The 27,169-nt window shown below is 38.6% G+C and overlaps 1 protein-coding gene across 1 annotated transcript in view; it reads left to right on the top strand.

The window, feature by feature from the left end:
• Positions 1-27,169, top strand: part of STK4 (serine/threonine kinase 4) — an 86,982-nt gene that overhangs the window by 5,516 nt on the left and 54,297 nt on the right. The window contains exons 2-9 of the mRNA XM_081097892.1: positions 919-999; positions 7,268-7,396; positions 9,745-9,859; positions 13,103-13,267; positions 14,416-14,583; positions 16,901-17,038; positions 19,670-19,798; positions 20,406-20,592. Coding sequence (XP_080954018.1) covers positions 919-999; positions 7,268-7,396; positions 9,745-9,859; positions 13,103-13,267; positions 14,416-14,583; positions 16,901-17,038; positions 19,670-19,798; positions 20,406-20,592 — 1,112 coding nt within the window. The remainder of the gene's footprint in view (positions 1-918; positions 1,000-7,267; positions 7,397-9,744; positions 9,860-13,102; positions 13,268-14,415; positions 14,584-16,900; positions 17,039-19,669; positions 19,799-20,405; positions 20,593-27,169) is intronic.

Here is a 27,169-nt window from a genome sequence, read left to right as displayed (position 1 = left end):
GAGTGGAAGGGAGGTGGGAAGGGTGAGGTGGGAGAGAGAGAGAGAGAGAGAGAGAGAGAGAGAGAGAGAGAGACTGACTCCTGTACGCACCCCGACTGGGGCTGGGAATCAAACCTGTAACCCAGGTATGTGACCTTGACTGGGAATCACGCCAGTGACCCTTCAATGTGTGGGCCGATGTTCTAACCCATGGGCAACACGGGCCAGGGCTATAACTACTCTTGTTACAAAATTCTTACACCTGTTGGACTGAAGTTAGCCTCTTGGTAGCTCTCCACCACCTTGTCCTGCTTTTGCTCATCAGGATGACCCAGGACACATGTTATACTTCCGTAGGACAGTCCTTCGGCTTCCCTTAAAAGTCTCTTAGTTTACTTTTGTTGTTGTTTACTAGTGAAGACTTAATAGAGGAATTCCTAAGATGCTAATTTTGTATTTCTTTTTTTAAAAAATGTATTTTTATTGATTTCAGAGAGGAAGGGAAGGAGAGATAGAAACATCAATGATGAGATAGAATCATTGATTGGCTGCCCTCTTCACGCCCCACACTGGGGATCAAGCCCACAACCCGGGCATGTGCCCTGACCCGGAATCAAACCAGGCACATTGTTTATTTTAAAATTAGCATCTTAGCCCCAGCTGGCGTGGCTCAGTGGTTGAGCCTCGACGTATGAGCCAGGAGGTCACAGTTCAATTCCTGGTCGGGGCACATCCTTGGGTTGTGGGCTCAATCCCCAGTAGGGGCTGTGCAGGAGGCAGCTGATCAATGATTATCTCTCAGCATTGATGTTTCTATCTCTCCCTCTCCTTCCCTCTCTGAAATCAATAAAAATATATTAAAAAAATAAAAAAATGTATTTTGTGTTCTAGTTGCTAACAAGTAAAATGTGTTTTGTGTTTATATTTCTTCAATCACAGGCAGCTGAAAAAGTTGGATGAAGATAGTTTAACTAAACAGCCAGAAGAAGTGTTTGATGTCTTAGAGAAACTTGGAGAAGGGTGAGTATATAGAAAATACAGGTAGATGCCAGTCATTTTCTTCCCCCAGCAACAAAAGGATATGAACCTTTCTTATGGCAATATTTTGCAAACCTAAGGAGTAGAAAGGGGGATGATGCATATTGGCACTGCTCTGGGTGGGGTGGGAGGTAAATTTACATCTTGAAATGCCCTTTCTCTCTTTCCTCAGTCACTTTTCTAGAAAGATTTAGTGATTCTGGTCTTTTTAACACCAAGGACATGTATTGGTTTTTTTGTTTTGTTTTTGTTTTTTACTTTTGTAGAATCCATGGTTTGCATGATTTTTATCTATTTAACAGCACTAATTAGTTTATACTTTATTTAAAATTTTTTGTCAGACATTTTAATTTGTAGTTCATGACTTCTAATTGATATGTAGTAATTTGTTTCAATTTAAAAAAGGAATTCAGCATTATAGTTAGTGCAACATTGTGAAATATAGTAACTAGATCAAGAACTATTACTAGTTTTATGACTTCCTAAGAGATCCAAAATCCCAGGTTTGGTACCAGTGGACTTCCTGAAACACAGATTTTTGAATGAGTTTATAATATACTGGTGACATGATATTTAGTAATAGTAGTGGCCATTATTGACTTTCATGATACATAAAGGCTACATCATAATTTTTTTGTACTTTTACATATCCTTTTCATTCTTGTGTGTGTGCTTATTTATTCTCCTGTAATTAAAGAACATTAAAATATTAGGGATACCCTTTCTTAAGTTTTTGTTGTTAATTTTTAAATAGGTAAGTAATTCTTATTCAAAAATCAAAAAGCATAAAAGTGTACACAGTGAAAAAAATTTGCCCCCTACCTCTATCTCTCCACATCCCAGAAGCAACCAGTGTAACAGTATTTTATGTATACTTCAGAAATAGTTTGTATATATAAGCAAATAAGTGTGTGTGTGTGTGTGTGTGTGTGTGTGTGTGTGTGTTTTAAGTCTCTTACAAGTACTGGTTTAAGAGAAGAACTGAAATGTTAACTTTAAAAAATGTCTATTGTCTATTTACTGTAGATTCTGATTTTAAGTGTCTGTTGTTTAATTACTATATACTCTTTAAAATCAGGTCTTATATGTCATTAAATTATTTTGGGGTTTAGTGTCATTTATGCCTAATAGAGTTCAAGTAGAGACCCGGTGCATGAAAACTCATATGCTGGAGAGGGGGGGTCCCTCAGCCCTACCTGCCCCCTCTCACAGTCCAGGAGCCCTCAGGGGCAGGAGGCGACCTGGTGATCAGGGGAAGGCGATGCCCCATCACATCTCTGCTGCTGCCAATGCCTGCAGCACAAGTGTCTGCCGGCCCTGGGGGGCTGAGGGGACTGGGGGACTCCGGAGGCAGGGGCCCCGGCAGGGCTGAGGGGACTGGGTGCCGCCATCTTGTGGCTGTGGACACCACCATCTTTGAGGGTGGGGCAGTAATTAGCATATTCCCTCCTTATTGGCTGTGGGCGCCATTATCTTTATCTTTGAGATGGCATGATGGTCAATTAGCATATTCCTCTTTATTATATAGATAGGATAATCACGTTAAACCCTATCCTGGATTACATGGAATAGGTTTTTCATGGATTACCTCCTTGTAAAAAGCATTAGTCATCATCTTTTTGTAAGTTGGAAAAATACTCTTTGGAATCCAGCACGAAATTCAGCAGAGAAGGAAAGCAAAAGATGATACCATCTGTGCTGCTAAAGACAAGTTGCAAGATAAATCTGAAGACTGCAAGTTGACTTTGCAGCATGAAAGGTATGGGAAACAACTGCCCTCTACATCTCCTGCCTGCCTTTTTCAGCTTTAGCTTGGCGTCCTTGCTATTTTCCTCAAAGAAATGAATCTGAGGCCCTTAATCTAACAACGATCACAGGTTATGCTTTGAATAAGATAAAGCGTGCTAGGCATAACTGACTATGTAACTAACTTGTTTCTTTCATTTTTTAATAGAAGTGTGTTACAGCAATAAGGGTATAGACTTTGAAGTCAGACAGACCTGTGTTAAAACCCTTGCTCTGCTGTTTATTAGTCATAATAAACGAATGAGCTTGGGAAAATTGCTTAATATTTTGAAGCTTCACAAGCCTCAGCTATAATATGGGGATATTAGTATCTCTCTCTTAGGGTTGAATATTACATGAGATAATGGGGGTAAAGTACTTAGTACAGTGCTTGTAACATAGTAAGTGCTCAGTAAGTGGGCAACTAGTATTTTATTTTTAACTGTATCAACTGAAGCATTTTCAAATTTTCTCATGTCAAATTAAAATTAAATCTTAGGTCTTCAAGTATATTTAGGTGTTCTTTAAGGGAGCTGTGTCTGGATTGATTTGGTTTGGAGAATATGAAAAGAAAACTACAGACAGAAGATAATGTAAGGGAAAACTAAGCTAATTATGATTATTTTTAATTGTGTTTTAGACCCATGAACATCCTCATCGATGGAAATTTTCCTATAAAAATATTACCAGGGATAAAACAAATAATGCTTCAAGTCTTTCTTCCCACATTATTCTTCCCACAAATGCTTGAATTTCTGTCATTATGGCTGAAAGAACCTGATCAAGCCTCATTTAATCAGCAAAATCCTGAAGGAAGATCTTAACTGCACTGTCTTCTCAACACAAACTGCCATGCCATCCTTAAACTGTTCTGGAAAACGAATGGATTGCAAAGTCGCACTGACATGTGCCTTGTGAAATGAACTCTGGCTAAAGGACAGCTTTGTATTCTATGGCCTGCAGTCAGTCTGCATTTTAAGGAAATTGTGTGGATCTGTGGACAGTGGAGCCAAAGCTCCAGACCAGGATGCCTGGACAGCACTTGGAAAGTGCTTTGAATTAGAGCCTAGTGTTTTTCCCCTCCTATTTTACTTAATGGTGTATAGAGTGATTCATAAAAACATCTTGCCTGTGGTTTCATAGCTAGTGAGTGGTAATGTTAAGACTTGCACCTGGTTAATTTGCCCTCAAATATTTCTGTTTTTCTACATTGATCCTTGCCTTGTATGGCTTATGGGAAACGCGTGCTTCCCACCATCATTGCCAGTTAAAATTCACTTAGTTTCTGTTGGAGGCAATCAGGTCTTAAGGGCCTTGCCTGTAAGTGAGCATGATTGCTTACTGGTAAGCCTTCTAAATCCTCTTTAGATCACTGTAAGTGCAGTATGTAGAATTAGGTATCTTAATTGCTCATGTGAACTGTCAGAGTTTTCTTTGCTATCAAGATGGCATAGGGAAGCATGGAGAGTATTTTGGTCAACATTACTGAATGAGTATGTGGAGCTCTCCTTTTCATTTTAAATACATAAGAATAATGAGTGAAAATTGATTTTTTAAATATTAGGATACATAGACAGCTATGGATCTGTGATAGAAAAGGTATCTGAAACAGTAAGAAAGGGATAAAGCATGTCTGTCCTTGACAGAGATTGCAGGTGGGCTTTCTACATGAAGTTATGGGCTGTGACAAGCTCTGCATCTATGAACTAAATCTGAAATAAATTTGTGTATCATATGTGGACTAGAGAAAAAGGGGAGATGCTGGTCTGATGATAGGAACTGGGCCTGGACTGCATTCAGGTCTGGTCTCTTCAGGGGAAAAACCCTCAAACTTCTAATATGAGATCTGGTTTAAATTGTACAGCCTGGATGACTGGCTGAGGGAACTATGAAACCATCATGGAGTGCTCATGACAGTGAGCATTATATAGAGAAAAATCATTCAAGATAAAAGGAAACTCATACAAAGAAATCCACTGCCATGATATAATCAGCAGACCTAACAAATGGGAGAATTCACACCCAAAGAAGTAGAAATAATGGAGCAGTCTGGAAAGAGATTTAACATGTTTGTTTATGATTTTCAAAAAGATAAAAGGAGGGAATGACATCCTTAAAAGAATACCAGATTATTAATATGAACAGTAAGCCAGCCCCATGAATAATAAGAAGTTGGGAATCTTGACAATGAAAACTACAATTATTGAAGTTCTAAAGGCCTAATAAATTGGATAAACAGTAAACTAGAGAAGCTGAAAAGAGAATTTGTGAATTGGAAGAGAGAAGTGGGACCAATCACAAAATGCAGGACAGAGAAATACAGTGTTAGAAATCAAGAGGACAGCATGGATTGAGGAAGTCTAATACAGGTCCAAGAGGAATTCTAGAAGGATATATAAGAAGAGATAAAGAGGAAATAAAGAGATAATGCTGAGAATTCTCCAGACTTGAAGAAAGATATGTGCTTTCAGATTGAAGAAGTTTATGAGATGCCAAATAAATCAACTGCTAGTAAAATTGTAGAATGGTAAAGATGAAGAGGAAATCTTAAAAGCTACAAAGAGATTACTTGTGAAAAAAACGATAATCTGGTGATAGCTGACTTCTGAACAACAATAGAAACTGGAAAATTGCAGTAAAAATGCTGAGGGAAAGCTATTATAAAAGAAGAATTCTGTGTCCAGCAAAAGTCATTCCAGAATGAAGGTGAAATAAAGGCATTTTCACACAGATGGGAATTAGCATATCAAGAATAACTTTGGCTGAAAGTAACAGAATACCCCACTAACAGTGGCTAACCAATAAGGGCATTTAATAACTAAGTATAATAAATCTGGGAGTGAAAGATTCCAGAATGGTTAATTGGCTTGAATAATGGTTTAGCATTTGTGTAATTCTCATAATCTCAAGATGACCACATTAGTTTCAAGCATCATGCCTCACATGACAGTAACCAAAGCAGAAAGGAAATAGCAAGTAAAAATGGGCCTTGGGTGCTTCTCTCTTACCTGGGAAGAAAGTCTTAACCCAGAAACCCTTCAGCAGAATTCCCCTCAAATTTCATTGGTTAGCCCTAGGTCATTGGCTGAGGAAATAGGATTACTGTGACTGGCTTTATCCCCTGGGAAAAGGAGTGCACCACCCTAACAAATCAGAGGATTACCTTAGCAAGGAAGAAGGGTCTTCTCCACATGGTCAGTGGTTGCTTTACTCTTGAGGGGAAAAAAAAGCTTATGTAACATTTAAGGATCACTATAGTAGTTTTGTCAATGTAAAGGTTTCTGATGGAGTAGAAATTTTTTATATGCTCCGCATAGATTTTTAAAAACAAACACATTGAAATGAATATTGAGTACCATTTTGGCAACTTAGAGCACTCAGCTATTTTGACCTTTTCTCACCAAGACATTATGAAGAAGCAGGTATATTTGGGAAATGGGAAAGACAGTTTACTCACTATTTCACTTACAGCCATCAGAATTTCAATGAAGCTATAATCTATTTAAGGTGATGATGGCATGTAATTTAACCATTACAATTGTCTTGTAAAGTAGTTGGTGTTGTCATTTTACAGATGAGAAAATTGAGGCACAACAGGATGAAAAATTAAAACTATGTCTGTAAATGTGGTGGTGGTAGGACTAGGTCTTTAGATTCTAAATCTAATACTCTTAGCCTCCAAATTGAATGGATATACATATATATACTTTTTATTTTCATAATAAGCTCTTAAGAAATGATAGAGTAAAAGGCAAAAAGAATAGTTATGTGCTCTGTTCACCTGATACTAGCATTTAAAGAGACTTAGACCTTTAATTCATTTCCATAGTGTTTTAAGTTTTATTGCAAGTAAGAGGAACAAGGAATGAAAAACTCAGTACTAGAGTGAGCACAAGGAAACAAAGACCTCCAGTTTGTGACCCAGTATAATAGATGTAGAGCGTAGAGCGAGCTAAGGCTTTGTATTCAGTCACAACTGGATTCAAATTCTGGACTGACCAGTTAATTATCACTTATGTGTGACCTTGGCCTAGTCATGTAGTACCTCTGAGCCTTTTCACATTTACCTGTGTAATAGGGATAATGTGTGTGTGTGTGTGTGTGTGTGTGTGTGTGTGTGGATGAACTGAGATGATTCACAGTTTTCGCCAGACATCAGACATGAAATGGTAGATACTATAATAATTTCATACTAACACATTTAGTACAATTTAAATGTCAAGTTTTAAGATGCCATTTTATGCATTTTATGGTAGTTTTCTTAATGGCAATGCCCCCCCCCCCCCCGCCCTGTCTTCCCCCCTCCCCCAAACATACTTTAGCTATCTCAATTTTGCAGGTAGAGCTAAGTATACATATATTAGGTACTTCGGCATATAAATTAGAACTGAAAGTTGCTTATGATTTACCACATTTATCTCTTGGCTTGTGACTTTAATAAATGTTCTCCTTCCTCCAATTATAGGTCCTATGGCAGCGTATACAAAGCTATTCATAAAGAGACAGGCCAGATCGTGGCTATTAAGCAAGTTCCTGTGGAATCCGACCTGCAGGAGATAATCAAAGAAATCTCTATAATGCAGCAATGTGACAGGTAAAGAAAGACATGTGGTATTAACTCTGGAGAGAATATGGTTTTGAATTTGCTGTGATCGTTTAAATAGTTTGATGCCTAGAGTTGCATTTACTTAGATGTTTTACAGAAGGGAGCGCTTAATGGAATTACTATGCATGTGTTTGTTTGTTTTCCAGAAAAAAAATATAATGAAAAAGTTTGTGTTTTTGTAGCTAAACTTTTATAGTTTCTATTTCGGCATAGTTTTCTGTTTTGTTTTTTCAGTAAGCCCTTTTCAAAACTAGGAAGAAGAGGCGAAGCGGGAGAAGGTGGTGCTAGCTTTTTTTTTTTTTTTTTTTTAATAATCTCTTACTTCCTATTGAGAAAACATTTCTCCAGAGACAGTTAAGAAGAGATAATTCAATGCTTTTTAGCTTTAGAAACCTTAGGATATACATATAGATATGTTAAAAGAGAGTACTTATTTCTGTCTTATTGGTCCTTTCTTTATATCTTTAAGAAATTATTCAAGCTAAGAGTAGCTAAATTTGTTATTTTTGAGGAACTAAGATTTGTCAAATGCTATAGCAGGAAGTCAAGCCAACAGGCGACCGCAGAAAAGCACGTGGTTTGCTCTGAAATTCCGTGACAACATGGGTGTTCACAGTGATGGAGCAGGCTTCCCCAGTACTGCTTAGATTTGAGAGAAACCCAAACTTAGGGGCAATGCCAGCTCTAGGGAGGTAAAAGGGGAAAGAGAAAGTCTTGCACTTGAAGCTGCATTCATTCTTCCAAAGCTCTTTTGGTCAACAGATCAACTTGGTACTCCTCCCCGCCCCCCCCCCCCTTTTTTTTTTTTGGTAAAGCTTCAACATTAGGACAGGGGGAGCTACCTGCGAGGAAATTTGCCCTGGAGCCCTCAAGTCTCACAGACTTGTGAATGCAGTCATATCTCTTCTCCCTCCCTCTCTTTCTTTTATTCTTTATACACTGGTGGTTACATGAGATAAAAACCTCATATTTCTTGATTGTCTTGACCAGAGTAAGTTAGCAGGGTTGCTTTTCCTCCTCCATAAGATATATTATGGGAGCTCTTTCCAGTTGACAAATTGACACTTTGCCACTTTTGAGCGACTACGCAGCTGTGTTCCAAACAGGGTATACAAATGTCTGTAATTAGAGAAGTGGTATTTTGAAGAGCCTGCTCTGTGCTAAGTACTGTAAGGAATACAAAGAAATACAGGGCCAAGTTCTCACCCTCTGGGAGTAGACTGGACAGGCCAGGCATATAAATGTACAGAAAATCTAGCTGAAAATACAAGATGTATAGAACATATTCCAACAGGAAGTACCTGACAGTAATTGCCTCGTAGAGGCTGTAAATACCATAGGAATTTAGGGAGGTGTGAGCAAGTGTGGTTATATGTACCTTAACAGACTTATTCATCCATGTCTTCATTAATATTCACTTATGTGGGGGTTTTCCTGCTGTCCTTGTCATTGGCATATTTCCCAAGGATGAAGGGCTTGAAATCCTGAGAGTTAATGAAGCCCAGTTGGTTTTAGCATCTTCAGTTATTATGCAACATTACTTAACCCTGATAATAATCTAGCCAGTTAAAGCTGGTAGCTCTCAGATGGCAAATTATTTCGTTGTAATGGAATGTTTGATTTTTCTCTGAAATTCCTTGTTTGGAATCTCTCTTCAGACTTGAAACTCCAAATTTGTTCTTTAAAATAGATTGTAGTGGGTTTTTGTTTTTTCCCCCCAAACTACATGTGACATCTAGGAAAATTTCAAATAAAAAGAAGAAGATAAAATCACTTTTTCCTTTGGAGAAATAATCATTGTTAAATACTACTTGGTATACATATCCTTCCATATCTCTTTTTGGAGTTTCACTATACTTATTATCATGTAATTGCCCGTGTGTGTGTGTGTGTGTGTGTGTGTGTGTGTGTGTGTGAGAGAGAGAGAGAGAGAGAGAGAGAGAGAGAGAGAGAGAACAGGAAATCTCATATTATCAAGTATTCTGTAACTAAACTCCCTAATGTTGGACATTTAGATGGTATCTAAATTATCAGTTTTATAAACAGTACTACGATGGTAATCATTTCTTTTGTAATATCAGTAATATTTTTTTAGAATGAATTATAGACTTAGAAATGCTGGGTTAAAGGACCCATACATTTTTTTCCACTTTTGTTACTTATTGCCCTCCAAAAAAGTTATACTAGTTTACATTCTTATCAGGAGGGTGCCCATTTTAACCATAAATATGAATACTTGCTCTTTTGAGCAGAGAAATTTTCAGGTGTTTAACAGCATGAATTAATAGAGATGTTTGAAGGTTTTCCACTAACCTATATTGTCTCTCTCTCTCTAGCCCTCATGTAGTCAAATATTATGGCAGTTATTTTAAGAACACAGACTTGTGGATCGTTATGGAGTACTGTGGGGCTGGTTCTGTATCTGATATCATTCGATTACGAAATAAAACAGTAAGTTTTCTTCTAGAATAATGCCACTGAGCTAGTCTCTTATGCCATCTTCGTTTTTCTGCCTTTTGGTGTGCTCTCCTACTACCATATCTAGAGAGATGACTGTTAGATTTTTCCCCTTTCCATGTTTTCCCCCCCTCTTTGCTCTTTAATGTCTCTTAAATGTGGCAGTTTTGACAACATTCCAATCCAGTGATATTTACATGCTTTGCTTATTTCATACTGAGATAAAACTGACTAGTGCTTAAACAATAAATTTTAAATGTTTCAATTTGGAGTTAGTTTTCTTCTCCTACCCATAATGTTCACAGATTAACTTCCTTTGCATCCTATTAATAAGAGAATACTTTCTGTGAAAGATTATTTGCTATTACTGTGATTACATGATACTCACTAGGCACAAATGGTTATTGAGGACTTGAAATATGGCTTGTCTGATTTGAAATGTGTTGTAAGTATTAAATACACACCAGATTTGGAAGAATTATTACAAAAAATAATGTAAAAAGTATATAATTTTTTATATTGAACTAATGTTGGAATGATAATATTTTGGACATGTATGGTTAAGTAAAATGTATTATCAAAATTAATTTTGCTTGTTCTTTTCTTTTTTTTTTTAAATATGTATTTTATTGATTTTTTACAGAGAGGAAGGTAGAGGGATAGAGAGTTAGAAACATCGATGAGAGAGAAACATCGATCAGCTGCCTCCTGCACATCTCCTAATGGGGATGTGCCCGCAACCCAGGTACACGCCCTTGACCGGAATCGAACCTGGGACCCTTCAGTCCGCAGGCCGACGCTCTATCCACTGAGCCAAACCGGTTTCGGCAGTTATTTTCTTTTTTAAATGTGGCTACTCGAAAATTAAAAGTTGTATTTGTGGCTCACATATATTTTTTTGGGGCAGCGCTACCATAGTGATTAGTTCAGCTGTTTAGAGTAAGGGGTCAGGAAACAAATGACAAGCTTTGTCCTCTGGCCACAGAAGGTACCCCAAACTCCAGCTTGCTTCCTTGCCAATAGTGTTTGCTTGGACATTAGTGCAAGCTCTATCATTTACTAGCTCTGTGACCTTTGGCACAAATTACTTAATTTGTGCTTCAGCTTCATCATCTATAAAATGGTGATGATAATAATAGTACACACTTCATTTGTTAATTGTAAGGATTAAATGAGATTACAAAAATAGTGGCTAGTATAGAATAAATGCTTAGTAATTGTTAGCTATTTTTAATGTTATTAGCATAGTGCCTGGCTCATAATAGATGCTCCTTAAATATTTATTGATGGGTTGATAGTGTAGTAGTTACTGGATTCTAACATACCTTATATCATTTCATTTTCATGACACTCTTGAAGAAAGGTGATATTTTTATTTCAGCATTATCACCATCTGACATATTATGCATTCTTTGTATATCTATTTATGTGATGTCTTCCCTATTGGAAACATACCCTGCATTTAGATTGAGAAACAGAGACTTAGAGAAGCTTGGTAACTAGATTAAGTCACAGCTAAAAAAGTAGAGCCAAGACTGAAAGTTAGGTCTTTCTATTCCAAAGTCCCATATTTTTTGCACCACCGTATACTCCCTTCTGAATGTGAGTTGTTTGTCATAAGGGGAACTGAGTGAGAACTTGTGGGTTGATTTTGTTTAGAACTCAGACTGATCAGATAAGTGTTTATCATTCAAGAAATACTTTTTTCAGGACCCTACTGTGTGTCAGGTAGCTTTCTTGGTGCTGGGGATATAGTAGTAAACAGATCAAAGGCATTTTTAAATGCAGAGTACGTTTCCAATAGGGAAGACATTACATAAATAGGTATGCAAACAATGTATAATGTGTCAGATGGTGACAATGCTGCATTGACCAATAAGGCAGGATAAAGGAATAGAGAATGAATCATCTAGGAATGGAGGGAGCTAGGGAAGGCCTCTCTGGTTTTCTGATGAGGTGACATCAGAGACAGAGAGTGCAGTAAGGGAGCAAGTCATACAGAAATCTAGATGAAGAGCATTGTAGACAGAGAGAGCAGCAGGTCAGAAAGCCCAGAAGTGGGAGTGTGCTCAGAGCGTTTGAGGAACATCAAGGTAGCCTGGATGGCTTAGACAGAATGAGCAAGGTAGAGAGAGTGGTAGAAGATGAAGGTAGCTGGGAACCAGCTCATGTAAGACCTTGGTGAGGACTGGCTTTGGAGTGACTGAGGAAGCCATTGGGGTTTTGAGCAGATCTGGCTTACATCTTCATTCTCTATTCCTTTATCCTGCCTTATTGGTCAATGCAGCATTATCACCATCTGACATATTATGCATTCTTTGTATATCTATTTATGTGATGTCTTCCCTATTGGAAACATACCTTGCATTTAAAAATGTCTTTGATCTGTTTACTACTGTATCCCCAGCACCAAGAAAGTCACCTGACACACAGTAGGGTCCTGAAAAAAGTATTTCTTGAATGATGAACACTTATCTGATCAGTCCGAGTTCTAAACAAAATCAACCCACAAGTTCTCACTTAGTTCCCCTTATGACAAACAACTCACTCAGAAGGGAGTATACTGTGGCACAGAAAATATGGGATTTTGGAATAGAAAGACCTAGCTTTTAGTCTTGGCTCTACTTATTTTGAAGTGTGACTTAACCTAATTATCAGACTTTCTGGCTTCTGTGTGGAAAGTACATTGCAGAGGGTCAAGGGCAGAAGCAATGAGACTGGTTAGGAAATTATTAGAATACTTCAGGTAGGACTTGATGGTGGCTTGGACCAGGATGATTACAGAGGATACGTTTGGATATATTTTGAAGACAGAGAAAAGCCAAGAATGGCCTTAAGGTTTTGGGGCAGAACAACTGAAAGAATGAAATTGCCTTTTACTGAGAGAGAGGAGACTGGGAAGAGTAGAATAGGTTGGGTGAGTGGTAAGGAGAGGGGTAGGGTAGTGGCAGAAATAAAGAATTTGAGTTTGATATATTATGCTTATGATACTTGTTAGGTATTCATTGGACATGTTGTGTAGGCAGATATATGAATCGTATTTGGGAAGAGATCTGGGCTGGAAATACAACTTTGGGAGTTGTTAGTGTAGCAGTGGCATTGCTGTCAAATGCTGTTTGCAGGCTGAATAAGATCTTATATTTGTATTCTAGGAAAGGAGTTTGGATCTTTTTTTTTTTTCCTTTTTCAAATGTCCTGATGTAAACTAAAGGATTTTGATTTCTCATTCTTTTTTAGTTAACAGAAGATGAAATAGCTACAATATTACAATCAACGCTTAAGGGACTGGAATACCTTCATTTTATGAGAAAAATACACCGAGATATAAAGGCAGGAAATATTTTGCTAAATACAGAAGGACATGCAAAACTTGCAGATTTTGGGGTAGCAGGTCAACTTACAGTAAGTAAAACTGTTACTTGTTGCTCTGGCCAGTGTTGCTGAGTGGTTAGAGTGTTGGCCTATGCACCAAAGGATTGCGGGTTCAATTCCTGATCAAGGGCATGACCTGGATTGCAGATTCAACCCCCAGCCCAGGTGTGGGGCGAGTACAGGAGGCAACCAATCTATGTATCTCTTTCACATTAATGCTGGCAGGGGAGGGTTGTTAGAGGCGATCAGGCCAGCAGGGCAGGGCAGTTGGGGGCGATCAGGCCAGCAGGGGAGGGCAGTTGGATGTGACTAGGCCAGCAGGGGAGAGCAGTTGGGGGCCATCAGGCCGGCAGGGGAGGGCAGCTATTGTCAACATTAGTTTTTAGTAATCTTTAATTTTTGTCTATCTTATTTTAGGGTTTTTATTGATTGACTGGAGGCCTGGTGCATGAAATTCATGCACTGGGGGCAGGGGTTTCCCTCAGCCCAGCCTGCACCCTCTCCAATCTGGGACCCCTTGGGGGATGCCCGACTGCCGGTTTAGGCCTAAACCGGCAGTCTGACATCCCTTTCACAATCCGGGACTACTGTTTCCCAACCACTCGCCCACCTGCCTTCCTGATTGCCCCTAACCGCTTCTGCCTGCCAGCCTGATCACCCCCTAACCACACCCCTGCCAGCCTGATCGATGCCTAACTGCTCCCCTGCCGGCCCGGTTGCCCCCTACTGCCCTCCCCTGCCTGCCTGGTCTCCCCTAACTGCCATCCCCTGCAGGCCTGGTCCTCCTCAACTGCCCTCCCTACCATGAAAGCCTGGCCATCCCCAACTGCCATCCCTGCAGGCCTGGTCCCCCCCCCCCCCAACTGCCCTCCCCTGCAGGCCTGATTGCCCACAACTGCCCTCCCCTGCTGGCCATCTTGTGGCAGCCATCTTGTGCAATGGTGTGACTGCCTATTTGCATATTACCTCTTTATTACAAAGGATTATTTTTTGTGTTTTAGTAACTGAGGATCTATTATGTCTCTAGGCCATTTGAATTCTTTTGTGACTTGCTTGGTCATGCCTTGAGTGTGGTTTTTATATGTATTTCAGGTGTAAGACAGTCCTTATTGCTGGAAAAGTCTTTTTTTCTTCATAGTTTTGATGCTTAGTGTTGATCTCTCTCCTTGCTATTTTAGGATACTATGGCCAAGCGAAATACAGTCATAGGAACACCATTTTGGATGGCTCCAGAAGTGATTCAGGAAATTGGGTACAACTGTGTGGCAGACATCTGGTCATTGGGAATAACTGCCATAGAAATGGCTGAAGGGAAGCCCCCATATGCCGATATCCATCCAATGAGGGTAAGGAAATGGATGGGAAACCAGTGGAGTGGTTAGTTACTGGTCATCATTAGAAAGTTTGTTAAATGACTTACTTGGTTAGGTACCAAATGACAAATGAATTAATGATATGTTATTAAATGTTAGTCTGGACTCCAGATGATACACTTCCACTAGTTGTAGTCTCTAATTACTTAAAGTATAATTTATCCCTCTTCATTCCAGAGGCCGTATCGATAGCCTTAGGCAGGACATAGGCCATGGAAATGCGTGGTGTGACTTGTGCAATGTATATTTTTTTATTTTAGCTGCTCACATTTTAATATAACATTAACTGGCACTTCTCTGTTATACAGGGCATGGGCTTTCCACTTCATCAGTCTCCACAGTTCCCTGTCTACCACGTATCAGTTGTCACATACTGCAGTGTTTTCTCTAACGTTTGTCTTTAGTACAGTTTGTCTTATAGTAAGATTTGTTGGATAGAAATGGTAAGAGGAAAGCAAACTATTTTTTTTGAACGCCTGTCACTAATACCCAGCCTGGTTCATGTGTTGTCTTATTCCTGCCTGGCTCTTGCAGGTATTTAAATTTGTAAGTTTTGGTTTGTAGATCACCACCCTCCTTCATCTGGAGCAGTGGTTCTCAACCTTCCTAATGCCGCGACCCTGTAATACAGTTCCTCATGCTGTGGTGACCCCAACCGTAAAATTATTTTCGTTCCTACTTCATAACTGTAATGTTGCTACTGTTATGAATTGTAATGTAAATATCTGATATGCAGGATGTATTTGCATTGTTACAAATTGAACATAATTAAAGCATAGTGATTAATCACAAAAACAATATGTAATTATATATTCAATATGTGTTTTCCGATGGTTTTCGGTGACCCTTGTGGAAGGGTTGTTCGACCCCCAAAGGGGTCGCGACCCACAGGTTGAGAACCGCTGATCTGGAGGCTCTGTACTCGCCACCCTCCATCTACTTCCAGAGCAGTGATGGCGAACCTTTTGAGCTCGGCGTGTCAGCATTTTGAAAAACCCTAACTTAACTCTGGTGCCGTGTCACATGTAGAAATTGTTTGATATTTGCAACCATAGTAAAACAAAAATTTATATTTTTGATATTTATTTTATATATTTAAATGGCATTTAACAAAGAAAAATCAACCAAAACAATGAGTGTCCTAGGTTCGCCATCACTGTTCTAGTGTGTTAAGGACCCATAGATTTACTCTCCACCAAAACACCCTGAGGGGCTTCTGGGCTTTACCACCACCACCCACAGGACCCCTCACCACAGCACTGTTATCAGACCATCACCCTTCCTCGGGCTTTATAGTCTTTATACCTCCCAACCCAGCTCCTTCTCCTCTCTGATTAATTAGTTCGTCTATTGAAAGACTTAACAGTTTTTAAAAAAGTATTCATGGGCCCCAAGATAAGTTCCCCTCTCTTTGGGAGGTGCAGACGTGGGGAAGGGTAGGATTATTTACTGGTTATATTTTTAGATTTAAAGACTATAATTTAAGCTGATTATTGCAAAGAGTTTTTTTTTTGTGTGTGTGTGTTTTTAACTGTGGCTCTTTTAGTGGAAACTCAATTAACTGCAATGTAGTAAGCCAATTTTTTGTTGTTGTTGTTAAGTCTGTTGAATTGGTTTGGTTTGAAAGGGAATGACTCCCTTATGATTTTGGAGACTTCTGAGTTTATGGTCTCCTTGCAGTAACTAGTTATAGCCAGTGATGGTGGTACCTTTAGGAAGGAGGGAAATTTGACAGCTCTGCAGAGGCTTTATCTTTAGGCTATTGATGCTCTTAGGTCTTGCCTTTTCACTTTGAAAGGCAATGTACTGTGGTTAACAAAAATTTTAAAAAGCTTGGTTCGGACTGGCCAGCGTAACTCAGTTGGTTAGGAGTCGTCCTGTGCACCAAAAGGTTGCTGGCTCATTTCCTGGTCAGGACACATGCCTGGGTTGCAGGCTCGATCCCCAGTACATCAGTGTTTCTCTCTCTGCCTTTCCCTTGCTCTCTCTCTAAAAATCAATTTTTTAAAAAATATATTTTAAAAAAGTTTGGTGGATATTGTGAGGTTTGGGGGACAAGGATAATATGAAAGAGGGAGAAGGTGAGGGCAGGAAGGGGGAAGGAGAGAGTGATTTATATCAAGTTCTTTAATTGTCAGACTTCTTACTTTGAATACTTAGACTTTTGTTGGAATTTGGGTGGGCTCTTTAGTGGATAAAAGAAAAATCATTTTATCAAACTTCAAATGTATTTCCAGTTACATTTTAATTGAAGCATCACTTTTATTTTACTTTTTTTTTTTTTAACCAGGCAATCTTTATGATTCCTACCAACCCTCCTCCCACATTCCGAAAGCCAGAACTATGGTCAGATAGCTTCATGGATTTTGTGAAGCAGTGTCTTGTAAAGAGCCCTGAACATAGAGCCACAGCCACTCAACTCCTACAGGTATGAATCACCCTGAGGTGCTCCCTCTGTATTTCATTCTCATGCTAACCAAAAGATGCTTTTAACCCACCTACACCTGTGTGGAGATGGTCACAAAATATAAGACATTTCCTGCTTGTCAGTAGGTTTGGTCCTAACTGAGTCAAAAAGACATAGAAAAGAATGTTAAGTCATTGAACAAGACAATATGGCAAGAAAATATAGGGCTCTATGGGATTAGAGAATGGGAATTGACATTTAGTGAGCACCTGAAGATTACATGACATAATATGTATAACTTTGAACAATGCTTTACACATATTACAGATAGTACGATATGGATTTGACAAATACTTGCTGTTATTATTAGCTGGGCCAATAGTTTTCAACCATATCAGTCCCCATATATACAGGGTATTCAAAAAATGTATACACACTTTAACAGCTGATAGCTTAATTTTGAAAATGGAATGGTTTTTAATAAACACTGCCTTTATAATTATTCAAAGTGTATACATTTTTTGGGACAACCTATATATATGTACTTTTTTAACACTCATTACTCTTCTGGAATGAAACTCATAGATAATAAACCTGTTTATGCCCATAATTTTAAAAGAATCAATATAATGTTTATGATATAATGGAGACATATAAAGATAATAATTTATAATAAAATAACATAGTTATCAATATAGAAATGCTCCAGCCTTTCTCAGCTTACAGGCATAATGAAATAGTTAGAGACCTGTACCTAACATCATGAAAGAATTTAGATGTAAGAGCAGTAATAAGAACAGAAACCATTCCATTCACGATATACAGGAATATGAATGGGTGGGCACTTGCATAAAACAATGGTAAGTAATAGCAGGCCAGACTTATTTGTATATGATACGAGGCGGGAAATTATCTTATAAGCTTTCCAATTGGAAAGAACAGCAAATATGATATTCTTGCAAATGAGCTGGGTCTTGTTTCTAAGTGTAGTGGCAAATTCTTCTCCTGCCTGGCTGGGGTTCTGATAAAGTTTTATGGAAAAGATATCTCCTGTGTTATGAGCCCACCACATGTTGAGGCATACTTTCAATCTATAGAGTACTTGGAGACCATATCCTTTCATGGGTGGTGGGGAATAGAGAAGGGATTAAAAAGAGAAACATTGGGGACAATATCAGAGTAAGTTTGGAAAAACAACAGACAACCCCCCCCCCCCCAAAAAAAAGAATTTCCACATGTAACTTTCACATGTAGAAAGATAGATTTCACATAGATTTCTTTTTTTAAAAAAACCTTTATTATTGAAAGTATGTCCCCGTTTATCCCCCATGGATCCCTTCTAGCCCCACCTTCACCACCCTATTGTCTGTGTCCATGGGTTATGCATATATGCATATAAGTTCTTTGCTTGATCTCTTCCCACCCATCCACCCACCTTTCACAGAGATTTCTTACAATTGTACTATAAACAACAAATATGTAAGATGGTATTAATATTTATTTGTTTTATTTTTTAAAAATTAAATGCATTGGGTGGCATTGATTAATAGGATCATATAGGTTTCAAGTGTACATTTCTATGATATAAGATCTGTATACTGTGTGTCCACTACCCAAAGTCAAACCATCTTCTGTCACCATATATTAGACCCCGTTCACCCCCTCTCTATTCTCTTCCCTCTGGTAACCACCACACTGTTGTCTGTGTCCATGAGTTCCAGTTTTATATCCTACATATGAATGAAATCATATGTTTTTTAGCTTTTTCTGACTGACTTATTTCACTTAGAATAATACTCTCAAGGTCTGTCCATGTTGTTGCAAATGGCAGTATTTTGTCTTTTCTTATGGCTGAGTTTTCCGTAGTAGATATGTACTACACCTTCTTTATCCAATCCTCTATCGAAGGACACTTTGGTTGTTGATATTAATATTAAAAAACTTCATTTTTATAAATGGAATTCAGCAATATCCCTGTGTTTCAAGTGTCTTTGTGACGAATTTTAGTATTTCTGCAGTAACTACACTTTTACATTAAATTTGTTTTTACCTAAATAAATAGTTGGAAATGCTGTAGTACACTGAATAGGAAGAACAAGCAGGATGAGTAAATTATTCAGTAATTTCTAAACAATGTCTTTATTCCATTTAAACCTCTACTCCAAACTTACCTCCCAAATTACTAGACCTTTTGCTTATCTCTGGAAAAAGTTTTCAGTATTATTTATCAGGGTGTACATGTACTCGGAGACATTGAAAGGTGTGCAGAATGTGCTACAGTGTGTTGTGCCAGAGGTTCCACTTTGCAGGATTGTGGTGTCCCTGTCCTCCCGTGCTGTTTGTGTTCTTCAGACATTGTAACTAGAAGCTCCCAACATTACAAAATTTTCTCCAGGAGGTTGAGAATCTCTAGATCTGACAGAGAGAGGGCGGCGCAGTTTTAGCCAGGCCAAAAAGTGGGGGCAAAGCCTGACTATGCATTTGCTCGGTTATAAAGTGAGTGTGGGCTAGCTGTTGTCCAAAGCAAAAAGAGAAAGATTAGATTCAGCGACTGATTCAACAAATACTATCAAGTACCTGCTGTGTGCCAGGCACTGTTTTGGCACTGGTGCTTATAAACTGTCCCCAGCGTTTGTCACTTTCTTGCTTAAGCACCCATTTGTCAAGAGCGCCAAAGGAGTGTCGATACTACGGGACTTAATTAATGAAGCCATGGATGTGAAACTGAAACGCCAGGAAGCCCAGCAGCGGGAGGTGGACCACGAGGATGAAGAAAACTCGGTGAGTGGCAGGCCTGGCTTTGGGCCTCGGGCATTAATGCTCGTTATTTCATGACTGCTAAGCCAGGTAAGACGTGTAGATGTTGGATCAGCCTGGAGCTGGAGACTCTTCTTACAGGACTCTGTCCTGTCCTGGACCAAGGCTTGCTTCATCTGTGCGTGCTCTTCTCATAGTGCTTCCTAAGACACTTACACATTTCATCTGTTATTCAGCGCACCTTTTTATTCTGCAAAGAGAATGCTCAGGTCTGAGGCTTGGTTTTTCTGTGTCCTTTTGGGGAACCTAGGATTCATACTAAATATGTAGATTTTACACTTATAGACTCCCTCACAACCCTGAGATTCCAAGGGTGTGCATAGATCTTTAGATATATGTTGCAAAACTCTATTAAGAAGGGGAGAAGAAGGGAGTCCTTTAGATACACTACTCTCACTTGGGTAAATTTATGTTCTTTGGTTAAATAAGAGTGTTCCCAGTTCTACAAAGTGGGTTTAGAATCTGAGTAAGTGTCAAATCCAGAAATATTTGCACCAAGATGAGTAATAGTAATTCAGAAAACTCACTTTTGCTCAAATTAGCTCCAATTTGAGAGTCTGTTCTTTTACAGGAGGAGGATGAATTGGATTCTGGCACCATGGTTCGAGCAGCAGGTGATGAGATGGGCACTGTCCGAGTAGCCAGCACCATGAGTGATGGAGCCAATACTATGATTGAGCACGACGGAACATTGCTGTCACAGCTGGGCACCATGGTGATCAATGCAGAGGATGAGGAAGAGGAAGGAACTATGAAAAGTAAGGCTCTGATCAGATACAGTAACTTCTCGGGCAGACCGCATACATTCCCGAGAAGACAGGCTCACGTGGTCCACTCAGGCTCAGCCTTGAGGCCTCATATTGCTGCAGCCAAAGGAGTAGGAACATGGGGGTTGTGGTGAGGGCACGGGTTGGGGAAGGGGAAAGCTGGCATGTGAGTCAGAGGCAAGAAAGCATCAGTGGCCATTCTCTCATTGAATGATGTCATTTCCCTCCTTTTCCTGAATCTGTGGAGGCAAGCACATGCATTGATCTGATGCATAATTCTGAGCTATTGAAATTCTGAGCTGTAGACTGTATATATCTTATCTTTTTTTTCATTATACTCTGTGTGTCTAACCCAGGTTTACCAATACTCAGCCAATCTATTCCGAATGACTGTACACACTTAAAAGTCCTGTCAAATCCCTTTGAGTTTAAGCCCATCTCTACTTCTTATCCCACTGATCCTTTTTTGCCTGAGGCTTGACACCTGAGCTCAGCTCCCATCAGAATGCCATCCTCTCCTACCTTCTTTAGTTATTTCCTTCTCCTTACTCTGCATTACAGACCAAGTCACAGAAGAAAGGAATTTGAGAGTGTAAAATGCTAGTAATTTAGTTATGTAAGTACAATTTAGCCTAAACTTTGCATAGGTTTAAAGCAGTAAGTCTCTTCATCTTTTCTTCATCATCTTTTTTTTTTTTTATTCCTCTAAATCAGGGATTAGCAAACTATGGTCCACATCCAAAATGTGGCATGCCACCTGGTTTTGATAAAGTTTTATTGGAACATAGCCATGTCCATTCACTTACATAGTGTCTATGACTGCTTTCGTGCTATAGAAGCAGAGTTGAGTATTGGTGACTAAGACCACGGGGCTCCCAAATCCTGTAATTTTTGCTGTCCGGCTCTTTACAGACCGAAAAAGTTCTCTAACCCCTCCCCTAGACCTTCTGTTTGTGATTGATTAATTCATTTAATAAATTTTTCTCCAGTGCCTATCGTATCCCAGGTACTTTGTAGATGCTAAAAATGCAACAGGAAATGAAGAAACAGACCCTGCCCTGAAGGAACTCATTGTCTAGTGTGGGGGACAGACCGTTAATTATACTTCAGTCCATGAAATGAGTTCTAAAATAGAGGTAATATAGGGTGTTGTCGAAGCAGAGTGGGAGAATATTTAGTATAGACTGCGGATTACTGAAGAATTCCTGGAGGAAAAAGGCAAGCTGGTTGGCAAGTGAGTAGTGTGGGTTGGAGATGGTCCAGCGAAGGGAACAATGCTCACAAATTCGAGGAGGCAAGAGAAAGGCTAGTGAGTTCAGGGGAACTGCAGCTGGTCTATTGTGGCTGAGACAGTTGCAGGGCTGTGTGGTTCTTAGGGATTTCTCTCTATGTTTCACCTTTCAGGTATTTGTATTTATAACCAACCCCTTGGGGTTTTCTTTCTTTCTTTTTTTATTTCAGAGAGGAAGGGAGAGGGATAGAGAGATAGAAACATAAATGATGAGAGAGAATCATTGATTGGCTGCCTCTTACATGCCCCCCACTGGGGATCAAGTCTGCAGCTGGGCATGTGCCCTGACTGGGAATCGAATCGTGACCTCCAGGTGATGCTCAACCACTGAGCCATGCTGGCCGGGCAACCCTTTGTTTTTGAAGGGAAAAGGTTTTCTGTTTGTGTGTTTGTTTTGTTTTGGGGCCACGGCTTGCTCATCATCTGTGTTTGACCTCTGACCAGAACCACACAGATAGGAAAGAGTAGTAAAACTATTAGTGGATATGTAACTCATATAACTTTTCTGGAATGTAGTATGTATCGAGAATTTGAAAAGTTCAAACCTTTGACTCAGTAAATTTCACTTCTAGGACTCTGGTCCAAGAAAATAATTGAAGATATAAGCAAATTATATTCAAGAACTTTTTCAAATATGTTACTTAAAGTTGTAAAAAAAAAAAAAGGCTAGATTAATTTAAATGTTTAGTAGAAAATGGTTAGTCAAATAAACTATGATACAACCATAGGATGGAATACTACACCATACAAAAATATTAAAAATCCTGTTTTGGGGGAAATATTTAGAAGGAATCGCCCAGACAGTGTGGCTCAGTGGTTGAGTGTTGACCTATGAACCAGGAGGTCATGGTTCAATTCCCTGTCAGGTCACATGCCCAGGTTTTAGGCTCACTCCCCAGTAAGGGGGCTTGCTGGAGGCAGCTGATCAATGATTCTCTTTCATCATTGCTGTTTCTATCTCTCCCTCTTTCTCTCTGAAATCAATAAAAATATATTTAAAAAGGAAAAAGAAGGTAACAAAATTTTAGCATGACCCAGTTTTACCAGAGTAAAAAAAAATAAATTAACATGTTAATATGTGCATAGAAAAATGACTGAAAAAAACCCCTGACTGAATAAAAAAGCTGGAGAGAAATAAACCAAATATTAAAAGTACTGTTGCTCAGTGTTTGAGCGTTAAGTCACGGTTTGATCCCCAGTAGGGAGTGTGTAGGAGGCAGCCAATCGATTCTCTCTCATAATTGATGTTCCTATCTGTCTCTCCCTTTCCCTTCCTCTTGCTGAAATCAATAAAAACATATATTTTTAAAGTAGCTATGATTGGTAATAGGATTATAGGTCTTTAAATTTTTCTTCCAAAATTTTTTCTAGCATTTATCAGAAAAATAAAAAACCATCAAAAATACTTCTGATATCATGGTGTCCTCTAAATTAGGACTTTGAACTATGATTGCCTTAAGAATCCTTATCCTCCCTTCTTCCTCCCCTCACTGCTTTTTATGGCCTTAAAATGGATATTTACAGAGTGACATTTGTCACTCCCTGCTAGTCTCTTTAATGTTTTATCCCCTAAACTCAAGGTAGAAGCACTCTAGATATATTGTGCGTGGCGTTACATAGATTGTCAAGTGAATGCTATGAACTAAATTTAGTTTTTTCTTTTTTCTAAGTAGCCATGTGACTTGTTAGGAAGGTGGTTTTTTTGTAGTAATAAGCTGCTGACTCTCTAGTTCTTTTCTTTGACTCTGAGTGCCATATCTTCTTCTTGTTAGAAGGGCTTTAATTATGCACATGATTATAATCACTGTGTAATATATCCAGGCTGACCCATTAATATGTGTTGTGCATGCACGGGTTATGGAAAATCTGCCTTTTTTAATGTAAAGAATTAATTTTGTTCCAAATGTAATTTTCATATTTCAAGTGCTAATTAATTCAGTGGGTTGTTGTGCAGTTTCTGAGCTTGGATAGTTTCAGCATGCCTAATGAGAAAATGCATCTTTATTATAGTCATGATGAAAAAAACATTAAAGCCTCAACAGCACAGCTGAGTGATATTAAATATACTTAGTTCACAAACAATCTGCTGCAGGCTTTATAATACAGTTTTTGAGTCACAAGTTTGACAGATTTACCAATTATTTTGAGATCTTTGCCTCTTACTATTTTAGGAGTTATTTAAACTTTCATTATGGAAAATTGAAAACATGCACAATTACATAGAATAATATCATGACTCCAATGGACCTGTTGCCCCGTTTCAAAAATGATTAACTCATTGTCCATCATATTTTAGGCTCCCTTTCCCAAGGAAAATAACAAGCTGAATTAACTTACAGCAAATCTCAAGCATCATATCATACCTTCAGAACTGATTTTTAAACATTTAAATGAGTCTTTTTGACTAAGCCTGACCCAGATACTATCTGTGTTATGTTGGATAATTCACTTTCCTTGTATGAACTTCAGTGCCCTAATCAATAAAATTTTAATTTTATTATTATTATTTTATTCATTTTAAAATTTTTATTGAACTTATTGGGGTGACATTGGTAATAAAATTATATAGGTTTTAGGTGTGCACTAATACCTATTGTAGATTGTGTATTGTATTGTGTGTTAGAAACATCGATGAGAGAGAAACATTGATCAGCTGCCTCCTGCACACCCCCAATTGGGGATGTGCCCACAACCAAGGTACATGCCCTTGACCAGAACCGAACCCGGACCCTTCAGTCTGCAGGCTGACACTCTATCCACTGAGCCAAACCGGTCAGGGCTTTCCTTGTCTTTTATAGCTCTAATAGTCCACATGTTTATAAAAATCATATCACTCATGGCTAATAGGTAGCATCCTTGTTGGGGCCCTTAGGGGTAGTTTTCTCCAGAGCAGTCTTTAGATTATTTCTCATTTCTGCAGTATGCTTGTGGTACAGCCCAGGAATTATATTTCTAGAAGTTGACTCTTTCCATCCCTAAGCCATTCCTAAGCCATGTCCTTGAGTCTTGGCTCCTACTTTTATGCTGGGAATTGAGTTCTACCTCGATGTGTTTTGGCTCCTGTCTTTATCCCAATTCTTATTCTCACATCAGTATTCAAACTAGTTGGTTTGGCTTTACCAATGGGCCACCTTGCTTGTGCCATCTGCAGACTTTCCTGTCTTGGGTTTAAACATTACTGTGGTTTTTTTTGTTGTTGTTTTTAAATCTTGAGTTTCTATGTGTTTGGAGCAGGAGGGTAGGCCTCTCACGCTTCAGCTCTTTCAGTCATCTTGACCTGTCTACAGCAATATTTCTGTAGTTTCTCTATAAGGGAACAGGTTCAGAGAGGTTATTTGCTCATGGTCACATGGCAGGAAGTGGTAGAGCTGGGAACTGAAAGAACTCCAGAGTGTATGCTTCTTTCTGCTAAACTCCTGATTTGTTTTGGAAGCCTACTCTAACATTAATGGGCATTAGACCCGTAATATACAACTCACCAAAATTCATGGTCAGACTGTTGCTGGCTTCTGGATTCCAGAAATACTTATTTTTAGAAAGAATTATTATACATAAATTATTTATTATACTCAGGAGGATAGACATTATAACTTAATAATAATCTGTAATACCTTGGCATGTGATATATATCAGGCTCTGTGCTTAATTCTTTATAAGCATTTCACATTTATTTTAATCATTACAACCGTGCTGTGTGGTAAATATAGCCATCTAGCATCCCCACCATCACCACCCCTGATTTTGTGGTAACAGAAACTAAATTGCAGAGTGGTTAAGTTACTTGCTCATGATTACATAGTGAGTAATAGAAGAGCCAAGACTTCATGCGAGATGTGTTTGATTTCAAAATTCATACTCTTAATCATTATATTATACTGCTTCTCAGCAGAGCCCCTTAAGCTGTTGAGGGGCAGGACTAAGACTCATGTTATAGGTCCTAAGTTGGGAAGCCTCAGCCTACATGAATATATGTCTCTTGCTGGGTATTTGAATAACAGGCTACTCTACATGTTTCCCCAGGATTTCCAGAAGCAAAAGGTGGATGATTTTCAAAGGGGGTCTGCCTCTGTTGATAGGTTAATGATATTGTTACATGAGGGAGTATATTTGGTTGTAGAGATCTGAGTCTATAGTAAAGAATCAGAATGTAGTTGGAAGGAAGAAATTAGAGTGAGGTGAGATTTGATTGCTTTATAAGATACCTCCAGAGCACCTGTAATAACCATATTGGTAAACCATGGCCCACACTACTTTTGAAAACACATGTCTGGATAAAATATCAGTTTGGGGATTTTGGGAGGCTTCTGCTATTTGTTTATGTAACTGGGTTTTTTTCATAAGGGCTATAGAAGAAATTTGTCCCTAAGAACCCAGGGACATATTCCTGAAGTGACATGAGAGGTTCTGTGAGTGTTGGGATTCTTGTACTTCCTTTGACCATCAGAGGGAGCTCTGTAATAGGTTATGAGTTTATAACGTGTTCCCATTTGTGTTCATACGTCTCCTTTCTATGGTAGGGTTTCTTCAAGATTAGCACCATTATTTATTTTAAATAACCACAGCAACGCTAGGGCAATGTCTTTTATTTAGGTAGGAGTTTGGATACCTCCCTCATACATGGCAAAGTTCAAATAAGACTGAAACCAGCCTAAATCTGTCAAAATAGTTTAAACTTTTCTTCTCTCTTCCCGGATTTCTCAGAATTCTTAACCAGAATTGATGTCCTCTATATGTATCATGTTACCATGCGTATAGTTTTGAAACTATTATCAGCTAAAATGGCCCTAACCAAGTAATTGAATACATTTTAAAAATAAAATTTCAAATTCTTGTGCAGAACTGACTGATATGTATCAAAATAAATATTAATAATGACAACTTATAGCTTTTGTTTCCTAGCCTCTTTGGTTTTCATCTAATTTACTTCTGTGTTGCCTATACAACAATCTAATGAGTTCTTTGAGAATAGCCTTTTTTTTTAACTGATTTGCCATAGTTCTTTATGTTAGATATTAATTTTTTATTCTAGAGCAATTGCCACATTAATCTCTTTGAGATAGAATTTTAAAGCATAGTGGCATAATTAAGTTAGGATAGTTCAGAAGCATGTTTTAGGCAAGTTACTGTGATGATATTATGTGGTAAAAACATTCTATATTGATAGTTCTGCAGAAAGTCCTACGTCTCATGAAGACTCCTATTGTTGCTCTGAGTCTCCTCATGTTAAAACCAAAGTCCAGGCTCTTGTTGAAGTGATTTTATTTCACCACCATCCAT

Source organism: Myotis nattereri (assembly GCF_964212035.1).
Source record: "Myotis nattereri genome assembly, chromosome: 8".
NCBI classification, from domain to species: domain Eukaryota; kingdom Metazoa; phylum Chordata; class Mammalia; order Chiroptera; family Vespertilionidae; genus Myotis; species Myotis nattereri.
The sequence above is the reverse complement of the archived record's forward strand: the minus strand, read 5'-3'. Positions and strand labels throughout refer to the sequence as shown.